The 13,571-nt window shown below is 52.5% G+C and overlaps 1 protein-coding gene across 3 annotated transcripts; it reads left to right on the top strand.

Annotated features, from left to right (window-relative positions):
* Positions 1-2,849: 2,849 nt before the first annotated feature.
* Positions 2,850-11,812, top strand: DNAJB5 (DnaJ heat shock protein family (Hsp40) member B5). 3 transcript variants are annotated; one of them, XM_053569801.1, is made up of 5 exons: positions 2,850-3,310; positions 3,959-4,068; positions 6,582-6,826; positions 9,636-10,237; positions 10,398-11,169. In XM_053569801.1, exons 1-5 carry the CDS (start codon positions 3,149-3,151, stop codon positions 10,629-10,631), a joined length of 1,353 nt encoding a protein of 450 aa, XP_053425776.1. In that variant the 5' UTR covers positions 2,850-3,148; the 3' UTR covers positions 10,632-11,169. The 3 variants fall into 3 exon arrangements, with proteins under 3 accessions (XP_053425776.1, XP_053425795.1, XP_053425784.1); XM_053569820.1 differs by lacking the exon at positions 3,959-4,068 and having other exon boundaries at positions 3,191-3,310; positions 10,398-11,812; XM_053569809.1 differs by lacking the exons at positions 2,850-3,310; positions 3,959-4,068 and adding an exon at positions 4,088-4,269.
* The last annotated feature ends 1,759 nt before the right edge of the window (positions 11,813-13,571 follow it).

Raw genomic sequence — 13,571 nt, 5'->3', positions numbered from 1 at the left:
GACCAGTTCTGTTGCTACAGAGAGCTGGCAGTTGTGGGGGTAGTCTTCCTTCCCCCCAGGATTCTCTGTTTCTACTAGCAACAGGGCCTGGCAGCCTCCCACACCCAGATCTTAGCAACCGTGGGAGCCCCTGGCAACTGCTGCCATGGTAACAAGACAGGGCACTGAGAACAGGCTGGGGGGGCACTTCCTATGGCGTTTTCAGGATGTATGCAGGATCAGGGGCTCCCCTCCCCTACACAGTCTGGGAGGGAACACGTGCTCCTGTCTAAACACCTCCTCACTGGCACCCACCTCCGCCCCTGCCCACAGGTTCCGGTTCCCTCCGGGTGAGGAAATGAGGGACACCTTGGGTTATGACGTCTCCATAGGAAGGAAGGGTGAGTGGGCATGTTTAGAACTGACATGATCAGAGATGCATGCATATGCTGGCAGACATGGTGTCAACATGTCAACAGCCACATATTTCATCCATTCTATCATGTAGACACATACCTACAGTCATTTAATCATACACATGTACACTGACAAAAAATGACATACCTACAGCAAAAAACAGAATCAGGCACACTGCCGCACATAAATAATTAGACAGATACACTCTCACAAATCACATCACCAGTACAACAGTACAAATAACTCCTAGTCAGACTCATACACAAATGTACTTGCATACCCAGACATTTGTGAACATAGAGCAATGGTTAACTTGATTGAGCATTAACTACATGCGAAGCTCAGAACTAAGTGCATTACATATGTTACCTTAATTAACCCTCACAACAACTCTTATAAGTATTGTTGTTGCCTATCCCCATTTACAGAGAAGGAAATAAGGCACAGATGTGGAAATAACCTCACAAGGTCCACAGCCTGACTCCAGGACCCATATTCTCACACTATGCTTCGTTTTGTACCCTGGTCCCCCACATATACCCCTTACGTCCAGGGCAATGAGACAGAAGGCAGGAATGGTGAACTGGGCAGACAACAGAGTCCACGCCTGAACACTCAAGCCTTACACTCCTGAAGGTCCAAGCCTACACTTTAGCATTAGCAGGGGCCAGGTAAGGGCTGGTGACTAAACTCTGCCTCCGTGTTGGCACAGGCAAGCTGGAGGAGGCAAAAGAGACAGAACTGGAATAGGAAGAAGCAGAGCCACCCACCACCTGGGACCCACGAATCTGGAGGTGGGGGATGAGAGCCCCCACATTTAAGAAGCCAGCACTGGTCCTGGGCCCCCTCATCCCACCTTACCCATTTCCACATCACACTGTTCCATTTCCCTTGCCACCCCATCGCCCTCCCTTCCTCATTCCTCTTCACCTCCTCTCTGTTCCATCCTTTTTCTGGTCATCCTATCTTCCATTCTATTCCTCATTCTCCCTATCTCCTCTCCCCCCTTATCCCCTCATTTCTCATCCCTCCTTGCCTCCCACTCTACTCCCCTCGATATCTTCTCAGCCTGTTTCCCCTCCCCTCCTTTCTCCATCCACTTCTCTCCACCTCCCCTCCCTTAACTCCCCATTCTCCCCAGCCCCATACTTATCACCTCATCTCTACTCCCCTCCTCATCCTTCTAACCCCACTTCCTCCATCCTCCTCTCAGCACAATTCCCTTTCTTCTTCCACACCTCATACTCCTCTACACTTGCAGTTACATAGTGCATACTGGTGGTGAAGAATATGCAGACCCGACCCCAGGATCCCTGGACCCTCTCCTGCTCTTCTCTGTGTCCCAGGTGCTCAAGCCTCAGTTTCCAGCTCTATCCAGTTCTCACAATCTCATGGGTGTCCAAATTCTGTATCTGGGAAACAGACAAAGAAAGACGTAAATGAAAGCTTCTGCCCTGACCCTTCCTTTGTCATCAACTCCCCCAGAACCCCTCTCCCCTGCTTCACCCCCAGGTTACCCCCTCCCCACCCCCGCTCCCTCCAGCACAGATGGGTCTGGGAGACAGTGACGTGGGCGCCAGGCACCGTGTCTGCTCTAGCGGCGGCTTCCGCTGGCGACCGCCTCCGCAGCCCCTCCTGCTCTGGGCTGCGGGGACACTGGGGCTCAGATTTAATAATTTCATGGGAGTGGGGGGTGCTGAGACGAGAGATTCAGAGAGTAAGAAGGGATCACGGGCAGCTGAGATGAAGGATTAAGGGGGAGCTAAAATAGGGGAGATCACGGATGTAAAGAAAGAACTAAGAATAGGACCAGACAGAAGGTCATGGGAGAAAAACAGGAGTTCATAAGGGCCAAGAAGGGGAATAAAGGACCGAAATACAGAAGTCCAGGGGGGAGTAGGATGAAAGATTCGTTATACCGGGACTAAATTGAAATGGGGCTGTGGGGATTGCTGAGAAGGGGCTGCCTGCCGGGAGGGAGCTAGGATGGGGGAATTACACAAGACGATGGTTAGGGGACTCTGAAAGAGTCCTGGAGGTGCTGCACCTGAGGCGAGCTATCAGATTACCCTCACGGGAGAGATCAGAAAGGAACTTAAACTCTGCTTGTCTTTTGGAGTTCTGCTTTGAGATCCAGTTAGGTCATGTCAGGTCAATGTGTCAGGTAAGGTAAAGCTAAATCAGGTCAGGTCCAGGTCGGTTCACGGTTCGATGGAGGACAGGTGAGAAGGGGTGACGTTTGGGCCCTGTTCCAGGAACTATACCTGCCAGAGCGCACTATTTTCTCTCTCCCCTCTTCCCTTCTAAATGAAGAAAGGAAAGAATGCACAGTGTCACCGCCAGCTGGTGGGGGCAGTTTTCCTTTAAGGCTGCCTTTGACGTTGCACGGGTTCCAGAAGGTTCTCCTGGGATTCGAGTGGTGGCCAATACGTCCCACCTTCTCAAACCGGAGATTGGACTAATATAGTTGCCCCTAGGCTCGGGTCTAAGTCCCACAGATGAACCAATAAAATCAAAGGGCGCGTGAAGTTGCCACCCTCTATCCTTTTCACCAATGACACGATGAGGTGGCGAAGAGGTGTGGTTGATTGATCCCAGAGGCCACCAATCAGACCCACACCAATCATTGCCGGGAATGTGTGCGCGTGTGGCCGGGTGACAGAAGCGGAGAATGGGCGGCTATCACCAAGCCGCTCGTTGAAATCTGCCCAATCACAGTAGAGGCTGCGCTGAGTGACAGGCAGGCGGCTCAATGGAGGGCGCGGAGGCGGAGCCGTGGGGGCGGGCTCCCGGTCCCGCTGTTGGCGGCCGGCGGGCGGGCGACTCCTGTCCCGAGTGGAGGCGGCAGAGCCGGAGCCGGGGGAGGGGGCAGCGGCTGTCTGACGACCGCGGAGGCGTCCGCAGCTCCTCACCGGTGAGGGAGCCGAGCCAAGACTCGGGGGTCCTGGGAGTGGGGCGTCGCGAAGCCAGGGGTCCTGGTGTCTGGGGGTTGGGACACTGAGGGCCCATAAGGCTCTTCTGCGGTGAGGGTGCGGGGACTCCGGGTCTGCAAGGTGCTCGGTGTCCGCGACCGGGCTTGCTCCTCTCGGGGGGCAGCCAGCGTCTGAGCCGGGGGAGGGCAGGGGAGGGTCGGATTGGGTTCCGCCGGGCGGAGGCGTTTCTGAGCAGGCCAGCCAGCCAGCACCGGTGACATCACCGACCACCCTCCCCCGTCCGAGCCCCCTCCCCTCTCCTCCCCTCCCTTCCTCGCCGCTCCTTTTGTCCCGGCCGAGCTCCGCTCTGCCCCTCCCCGCCCCGCCCATCTGCGAGGGAGGAGTCCCCGTCAGTGACTTCATTGAGTAGGTTCTTGGGAATTGGGGTCGGGTCCTCCCCTTATAGAGGCTATAGGAGCTCACTGCCTCTCAGGCCCTCACAATCATACCTGTCACAGGTACACACTCTGCCACTCACAAGCACATGCTTGCACTGCCATACTGCCGCTCACAATCAGCCAGACACTCCTGCACCTGAGAGCAGGTGGCCGCTGGCTCCTCTCCCTTCACTCTCCACACCTGGGGATCAGGTCCGGCTCCTGCTGCACCAGACAGGCCTTGCTGGGCAAGCGCCTCTGAGATCTGAGGAGGTGGCTCCGAGCTGCAGCTTTCCAAGCAGGCTCCGGTGGAGCGATCAGAGGTGAGGGGCTTGGCTGGGCATGTTTAAGCGCACAGCGCTCTCCTGCCCACCCCCAGCAGCACCCCCACTGCAGGCCCGAGGAGCTTTCCGGAGCTTCCCACACTTCTGGGGAGAAGACTTCTTAGCCAGCTTGATGTTTAAAATTCAGCTGGAGCCCTTAAAACTTCGAGCGTGGACGCTGAATGGGTTTGTAAAGTTTCGGTAAGTCCCTCTGGAGAAGGGCACTCACAGTCAAATCCTCCACATCAGCCATTCCTTTTCATTGCCTATTTGTTTCCTCCATCTCATCCTCATCTCATTCCCATTATGTGCAAGAACCCCCTTCTACCTCACTCTTACATTTGGATGAAGTGCATCCCTGATCATTCCCTATGCATTCCCATAAACAGCTCCAGTATTTCAACCCTCCACATCTCTCCCTTTCAAATCCTCAGTAACCCATTTTCCACTTCACCTATTTCCATTTCTCATGCCCCTCCATCAGCACCTCATTTTCCATACCAACCATCTTCCCTCCCTATGCCTCAACAGTTCCCCTTGCCATTTCTCCCATTTTTCATGTCTGCCTCTTCCTTATCATTCTTCTCCATCAAAGGCAGTGCCATGCCATGGGGCTCCTTTGTCATTCCAACACGTGGCCTGTGGGTAGGGGAGGGAGGAACGGAGGGAGGAAAGAAGAAGGAGAAAAAGGAGGCAGGTCCTGAAAGAGCCTGCCCTGTGTCTGTGGAAGCAAGAGAACTGTGGGTCTAGACCAGCTGACAGGGGGTACCAGGGAGGAAGCAAACCAGGTGAAGGGGTCATGCAGGGACATCAAAAGAGGTTGGGTGGGTTGGTGATCCGTTCTGCTGGCTGTGATAGTTCTCTGAGGGCACCCTTCTGATATGCCTGGGCTCCCTCCCAGTCCCAGGGGAAAGAAGGTGTGGGTTGAGGCAGAGATGGCAGACCACCCCCAGCACCCTCTCAGACAGCTTATACTGCCATTTCCGAAAATGGCTGCCCTCCCCCAAGTGCTCTTTCTTCTCTGCCTCCCCCAACCGCAGTCTCCCCCACAGGTGTGACTTGCTAGTAGGGGGAGGTGGGGGAGTATCTGCCTTTATGGAGCCTTTTCTTCGTCAGAGTAAGGTGACTCCCAGAACCATGAGTCAAAACCCAGCCACCTACAAGTAGGTCCTGTGGGGGCAGGAGTGAGGACCATTGTCCCTGCCTACCTGGGGCCTTGGGGGCCTCTCCCTAACCCAGTTACAGCCCTCACTCCTGCCAGGACCTATACATCTCATTGCCGTGTAGCAGTCAGAGGCAGAAAAGCAGGTCTCAGCTGTGGCTGCAAGCCCAGGACATTGCTAGAAAGACTCTGGTTCTCCCAGCTTTGGCAGGGGTTGGCCAAATCTCAGAAGGGCTGGAAAATGGCATCTGGCCATTCCCCCAAATAGCTCTAGCTATAGGAAAGTCCCCTTCCCTTCATATCCAGCACAGACACATTGATGGAGGGTGATTAGAGTGGAAGAATTAGAGCCCTGTGTTTTCTGTCTCACATAACAAATGCTGCACCCAGCCTGGAAGGAACTATCAGAGGAATATGGGCCTGGCACTGAGCCAGATCCTAAGCCACAGGGGCAGGTGAGAGGAAGGGACAAGGTATTAAGAACATGGTGGTTAGTGCCCAGTTTTCTCCTAACAGCTAGAGTCTAAAGAAGGCCTATCTCCAGGATGCTTTGTTCACTACCACTGTACTTAGTGGCACAGACAAGTCTCCACATATAGTTTTGTGTGTAGACACTGGGAAAAGAGTAAAAGAACTGTTACCCCAGTTGGGGGAAGGACAGTGTCACCCCCCTGCTAATAAGGGAGTTGGAAACAGCAGTTTCCAAAGGTTGTGAGTCACACTTTGATCTGAGTCACACATGAGGCTTAGCATAGTCTGGGGAGGTGGGGGTGAGGGGGTGCTGGGGTCTCCAATGGCAGGGAGGACTCTAGACACTAATACCCTGCCTCAGCCTAGCTGGCCAGAATAGCTGGCTGAAGACCCAGGCCTGTCCCTAGTCCTGGGCTCCTGCCCCAGCTGCCCTCAGCCTGGGCACTATGCCTAAGGCGTGGCGTAGCAGACCACGATGCTCAGGTGACCTCACCCAGTACACTGACCTTCGCCAGCTTTTGTGCATAGGTCTGTCAGTCCATGGTGTCACCTCACTCAGCAGGGCCTCTCAGGGGTCCTCAGTCTGGACCAAGGACCTAGGCTTTAGCCTAGCCCCAAGAAGTGGGCCAAAATCTCAACTTCCTGCTGGGAAAACCCAGGAGGTGAGGAAGTAATCACAGAATCCTGGAATGTCAGAGCTGGAAGAGATCATCTAGTCTGAACCTTTCATTTTACGGATGGGGAAGACACAGGCCCACAGAACAGGCATGACCTGCTGAAGGTCACACAGTGAGTCATTTAGGGACTACAAGATCATAAGGAGCAGGGCTGGGTCAGAAGAGAATAGGGGCATCAAGGATTGGCCCTGGGTTTCTTTCAGAAACAAGGAGACCAGTGCTGGTCCAGTGGCTGTGATGGGAAAAGATTATTACAAGATTCTTGGGATCTCATCGGGGGCCAATGAAGATGAGATCAAGAAAGCCTATCGGAAGATGGCCTTGAAGTACCACCCAGACAAGAACAAAGAACCCAATGCTGAGGAAAAGTTTAAGGAAATTGCAGAAGCCTATGATGTGCTGAGTGACCCCAAGAAGCGGGGCCTTTATGACCAATATGGGGAGGAAGGTAAGAGGGTAGCACTCCACTCCAATCCTGGACCCTGCGCTTGGCTGGCAATCCTGGGTGACCTTGTTCTCATAGCAGGGAATTGGAGGCTGAGGGTGGGGAGAGGGAGGTAAGGGTTTCTAGCCCTGACACTGGGAGGAGAGAGGAGACCACCCACCACCAAGCTCAGCTTACCATAGTCTCCCGCCTCTCTCCGCCCCTTTCCCTCCTCTAGTTCAGGCCTTAGAGAGGGTTGAAGCTAGAGCCAGAGAGGCCTTCCCCTCCCTTCTTTGCTTCCCAGCCTTATTAGTCCTGCCTGAAGTCCCTGCTCCTTCATTGGCTGATGGGGAAGATGGGGGAGAGGGCATGTGTGGCTCTCTGAGGACAGAGCATTTACATTCATCAGCATAAAAGTCTGGCCTTTGGCAGCCTGGGAATTAACCACCAGAGCCCTGAGCAGAAGTGGTTGTCCCTATCCTTTCCCCTCCCTACCCACTTCAGGCCAGCAGAACAGAGGTAGAGCTTCCCTCCCAGAGGAAGTGGCAGGGATCCAAGAGTGGAAGGGGAACTGCTGCTGGCATCTTACTCCCTCCCCTGGGTAGCTGGTGGCCACAGAGCGGGAGGCAGGAAAGGCCCAAATAAAGCCTCTGAGAGGGTGGCCCCTCCCAGAACATCCCACGGGCATGATGTAGCTGCTAATTCTGGGCCTGCCCCTCAGGGCTGCCTGCCACCCGCCAGCCACAGGCACCTGTCAGGCTATATTAAGAGACACTGTCACAGCTGAGGACTCTCCTTCCTGGGAAGAACTGCCCTTCCTCCCCAGTGGTATCCACCTTTGTTGCACATTCTCCTCCTCTTCACTCTCCCTGCCCTCTCTTCCAAACTAAATGGGCTAATGATATGTATGGCACCTGATACAAAGCAGATGCTCAAAGGCATCTTCCCCTCCTTGCTTTTCTTTCATTCCCCTCTGTACACCCTAGTCCTCCCAACCTCCTTCTTATTCCCTACACTGCTAGTCCTTTTTTTCCCCTTCTTACCTCCTATACTTGCCAACTCCCAGATTCACCAGGTACCTGCTGGAATCCTCAATATTCTCCCAGCTAAGAAATTTTTCTCTCTAGGGTAGAGGGGTGGGAGTGGTCAGGTGAGGAGAGGAAAGCAGTGCTGACACCATGCCACCATGTGACTTGTCTTGGAATTGCACTCATTCCTCCATTCAGCCTCCCCTTTGGGAAGGCAGGAGCTGGGAGAGCTACCCAGAGACACTTCTCTCCTGAGTGACAAAGCCTAAGAGAAGAGGCAACACCCAGTTCCTAGGCCCAGACACCAGGTTCTCATGCAGGATCCCCATCGCAGGAGGGCCCCTTAGGATGCAGCATGGTCTGAAAGAGACCTCCAGGGCCTGGGGAGGGAGAAGTAGCTTGGAAATGTTGGTTATAGTCTGTCTCCCCTGCCCCCTCCCCAGCAGCTAGCCAGAACAGTTGTACACACAGACTGTGTGCAGTTCTGGCTGGGGACAAGTTGCTCTCAGCTGGAACAGGGGGTGGTAGTGGTAGGGTAGGAATCCCTGCAGAGAGAATTACCACTTCCCATAGTCATCAGCCCAACCTCCCTCCCCACTCAGTGAGCTTTGCCAAGCTTCTCTAACTTGCTAGATAGCCCCTCAATAGAAGGAAAGAAGAGACCCTAAACCTTGAGGGAGGGGTGAAGAAGCAGCTGCCACAAGCCCCTGAACCACTTGGCCTTGCTAATGAAACTCAAATCTGCCCTTGTGGTCCTAGGAAGTAAGAGGCTAATTTAGGCTCAGGCTTCCATGACCAATTGAAATTCTTGATAAAAGGCCTCAAAGAGAAGGGTCTCTTCCCTTAGCCTGAATCCCACTGCTATATCTATGTATTCTACAGTAGTTCTCAATGTTAACCCTCTCCCCACATCCTCTGCTACCTTCTTATCATTAACGCTGCCTCCAGGAATCTGAGCCCCCTAGGCAGAACCTGACAGAGAAAGCATCTGTGGTCACCACCTGCAATGCACCAGCCCATTCATGCATTTTGGTTGCTCAACATTAGATGTCGGGTATAGGGCTTGTTGTTGTATAACTCCAGCGAGCTCCATTCCCATTGTAGTCTATGTCTGTACGATGTGTAAATGACACTCCCTGGAGTTGTGTAACACTGAGCAGACAGTGTGGGAACAAAGTATTGGAAAACTTTTTCTAGAAAAATAGCTCCTCATCTTGAAGTTCACTGAGATGAAGAGCTTCCTGCTATTTTGAGGCCTGAAGCCTGATTTCCCATTTGTGTAAAAATCAAGGAAAGAGGAAGCATTGTAAGAAGCAGAGTGAAAGTGGGTTTCCTCCTAGACTGTATCCCCATCTCATTTGAGACTGGTCATTTACAGCCCCTGTGTGGCCAAGTCCTGTCTGATTGCCTCTTTGCCTATATGTCTTTGGAGATAAGCAAACATTTGGGAGCCAGGAATGACTTGTAACATGACAGTCACCCAAGGCTTTATCATCTTTAGGCTATGTATACATGGAAAAGATTACAGGACTAGAAGTCACATCTTCTAAGTCTTCTTCTGGCTTTTCCACTTAATGGGTAACCTAGCCTCTTTGAACCTCAAAATGGGCATTATTATTAAATATATAATTAAGACTAGAAATTAATCTTGCCAGAAGCTTTTCTTACTTGATTAGCCTGGCTCTCTCTGCAGGAGTTGAAGCTTGCTTCTTTTTCTAGGCCCATGAACTGGAGCTAAAGAACGGGGGGGAAAAAACTGGGGTAGGGTAGGATGAGCCACATTGCTCCTAACTTCTCTCCTCCAGGCCTGAAGACCGGTGGTGGTACATCAGGTGGCTCCAGTGGCTCCTTTCACTACACCTTTCATGGGGACCCTCACGCTACATTTGCCTCCTTCTTTGGTGGCTCCAACCCGTTCGATATCTTCTTTGCCAGCAGCCGTTCCACTCGACCTTTCAGTGGTTTTGACCCAGATGACATGGATGTGGATGAAGATGAGGACCCATTTGGTGCCTTTGGCCGGTTTGGCTTCAATGGGCTAAGTAGGGGGCCAAGGCGAGCCCCAGAACCACTGTACCCTCGGCGCAAGGTACAGGATCCACCTGTGGTGCACGAGCTGCGGGTGTCCCTAGAGGAGATCTACCATGGCTCCACCAAACGCATGAAAATCACACGGCGGCGCCTTAACCCCGATGGGCGAACTGTGCGCACCGAGGACAAGATACTGCACATTGTCATCAAGCGTGGCTGGAAGGAAGGCACCAAGATCACTTTCCCCAAAGAGGGCGATGCCACACCTGACAACATCCCTGCCGATATTGTCTTTGTGCTCAAAGACAAGCCCCATGCACACTTTCGCCGAGATGGCACCAACGTGCTCTACAGTGCCCTGATCAGCCTCAAGGAGGTGGGGCCTTTTTAGGTTGGGTTTGTGTGTTGGGGGGATGCCAGGGGACATTCCCTTCCTTTTCACCAGCTGGCACATTCTTTCCCCACTTCAATTTATTTCCTCCCTTCTCACTCACCCTACCCTACCTTTTTCTCACACTGTGCTTCATTCTCCCCAGGCGCTGTGTGGCTGCACCGTGAACATTCCCACCATTGATGGCCGAGTGATCCCTTTGCCCTGCAATGACGTCATCAAGCCAGGCACCGTGAAGAGACTCCGTGGGGAGGGTCTGCCCTTCCCCAAGGTGCCCACTCAGCGGGGAGACCTCATTGTGGAGTTCAAAGTTCGTTTCCCAGACAGATTAACACCACAGACACGACAGATCCTTAGGCAACACTTACCCTGTTCCTAGGCTCTGCCCCAGCTAATCCAGAGTCTACCACAGCAATACCCCCTACACTCACCCGACCCAATGTGCACCCAGCTTGATGTCCACCGGACACTGGCAACTGTTTCTAAAATGCAAAAAAAAAAAAAAAAAAAGCCACTGGTTTTCAGGAAAATATTCCTGTCCCTGACCCCTTTTACAGCTGGGCTGCCTGGGGGGAGTGGGAGGGAGGTGGGGAGAGCTAGCCCAGGGCAGGGGTCAGCTTTCTTGTCACTAGCTTTGAATCCAGTTCCCGCCCAGTGGCTGGAGAATGACCTGAGTGCTACTTGAAGATAAAGAGATTCCTTGTCCACGCCTGTAAATAGCATATCTTCCTTCCCCTCTGAGCTTTGCTAGTATCTTTCCTCTCCCTTCCCTTTGGCTTCCTCCTGTTGGGGGAGGAAGAGGACAGAAAGGACATTGCTTTCCCTCCCCCACCCCAGGTCCACAGTGTCCAAGGTTATTGCACACATATTCACACACACAAAGCACTCACCTAGAGTTGTCTGTGCCTCTCCAGGAGAGAGGAGAGGAGAGGAGAGGAGATAGGAAGAGAAGGCCCACAACCTGTGAACAGGGACATTGAGCACGAGACACTTTTCATCTGGGGCAGAGCAGTGAACCAGCCCTCAGCAGCCTCCCTGTTGGCTGCCTTGTCTACACCCCAGAGCCAGAAGTTCTATCCTCCCTCTCAGGAGTATTCAAGGGCAGGGGAAAGGGAAGGGGAACCTGAGGTATTAAGGCTAAGATGTCGCCCATCTCTAAGCCTTCATCAGGAAGTGAAGGAGCTTTGGGATCAGGTGGCAGCTATTTTCCACCAAGAGACTCAGGGTCACAGGTTTCTCCCCATACCTCTGAACTCAGGGTCTAGCCACCCCCAAACTTCCAAATCCTACTTTTGTGATATGTGAAGCTACTATTTCTTACCCTTCTTGGAGGCTATGTGGGGAATTTCCAGCCCTTTTTTGCCTGTGTGACCCCACCCCACTCCCACAGTTGTACAAAAGTCAAATAGTGAAGGAGCTGGGGGAAGACTGTTCAGCCAGTCCTGGGGTGGGGGCTTTAGGTTTTCTCACTTTGACAAGCCCCTGAATGTTTTTATAGTAGTTTTTTTGTATTTTTTTGTAATGACAGTATTATGTAAAAAATAAAGTATTTTAAAAATATGGCATCTGAGCAAGAGCAATGAACCTGGGATGAGGGCAGATGAGCAGCGCCACTGTCAACCTCCCTCCAGGGCCCTGGCGGCCCAAGCAGGCCCTCAATATGAGCTGAAGTTGACCCCCTTCTTGCTCTAAGACTCCTGAAATATGCAAACATACCCCAAAAGACAGGAGATACCACTCAGCTATCAGAAAAAACACATCAATTGAGAAGGAAAAATATCTGTGCTTATGGGAAACAGACATCATCCTGTTTGATGAAGTGCTAGCATGGAAACTAAGATTTTTCTCATCTAAATTTTCTCTTTGAGTTAGAGAAGTTTTCCTTCTAAAGGGGATGGAGGAGAACTTTCCAGCTGACTAGAAGAGACTCTGAAGACAGACCTTGGGCAGTGGAGAGGACAGCCGAAGAGTTGCCAATCTTTGAATCTCACAGTTTTCTAGGGATGTCTGTCCTGGTCTCTGACCTGCCTGTACCTGCTGAAGCAACTCTGGCCCTCAAGGCCTAAGTAGTGGCTATGTGATGGGGCACTTGCCCCTTTCCTTGGATCTGGGTAGGATGCAGTAATGTCCATCTGCCTGGACTTCTTCCTGGGGTTGACTTTCTTCAGAGCATGGAATCCACATCTTCTCCAGGATCAGGCCCATGACAGTCATGCCCTCCTGTGAGTCAGTGTCCCAATGCCATGAAGACAGCACTGCTGGGCCTGGCTCAACACCGAAGCTAACGCTAACTTTATTAGGCCTTTTTTTTTTTAGAGACAGAGTCTCACTTTACTGCCCTCGGAAGAGTCCCATGGCGTCACAGCTCACAGCAACCTCGAACTCCTGGGCTTAGGCAATTCTCTTGCCATAGCCTCCCAAGTAGCTGGGACTACAGGTGCCCACCACAATGCTCAGCTATTTTTTTGTAGCAGTTTGGCCGGGGCTGGGTTCGAACACGCCACCCTTGGTATATTGGGCCGGCGCCCTACCCACTGAGCCACAGGTGCCACCCAATTTATGAGGCTTTTATGGTGACCTTCCTACCTTTTTTTCTGGATCAGACACTGGGGAAAAAAAAGGTTCCTCATCCTTTTTTTTTTTTTGAGACAGAGCCTCAAACTGTTACCCTGGGTAGAGTGCCGTGGCATCACAGCTCACAGCAACCTCCAACTCCTGGGCTCAAGCGATTCTCCTGCCTCCGCCTCCCAAGTAGCTGGGACTACAGGGGCCCGCCACAACACCCAGCTATTTTTTGGTTGCAGCCATCATTGTTGTTTGGCGGGCCCAGGCTGGATTCAAACCCACCAGCTCAGGAGTATGTGGCTGGTGCCTTAGCCGCTTGAGCCACAGGCGCCGAGCCAGTTCCTCATCATTTTACCTGAAGCACTTTTGCAGAAGCCTGCTTTTATTCTAGTTCACAAACCAGGGGTTCTTGCTCAGAGAGTATCTGTTAACCCTCTGACTTGTGCAGGGAGACCCCAACCTTGCACCCTCTACCCAATGCTTAGCCTCTTTACTTGGTGCTAAATTCTTGTCCTGTCTCTTCCAGAGGACTGAAGTTTTGGGATCCTGGTCTGCTGGGCCTGACTGCTCCCTCTGGCCTCTGTGTCAACCCAAGACCTGAAAAATTGTCATGTCCTCACTGAGCACCTTCTGGGGAAGGGATTATGAGACCCTAGAAGCCAGGCTGTCTGAGGCAAGGGGCATTTCAATGGGAAAACCCTGAGGGTGACTCTGAAACTCTACCTGTGACTTGAATCTTACCCTTCTTAGAAGA

The sequence above is a fragment of the Nycticebus coucang genome, chromosome 2 (assembly GCF_027406575.1).
Source record: "Nycticebus coucang isolate mNycCou1 chromosome 2, mNycCou1.pri, whole genome shotgun sequence".
In the NCBI taxonomy this organism is placed as follows: domain Eukaryota; kingdom Metazoa; phylum Chordata; class Mammalia; order Primates; family Lorisidae; genus Nycticebus; species Nycticebus coucang.
The sequence above is the reverse complement of the archived record's forward strand: the minus strand, read 5'-3'. Positions and strand labels throughout refer to the sequence as shown.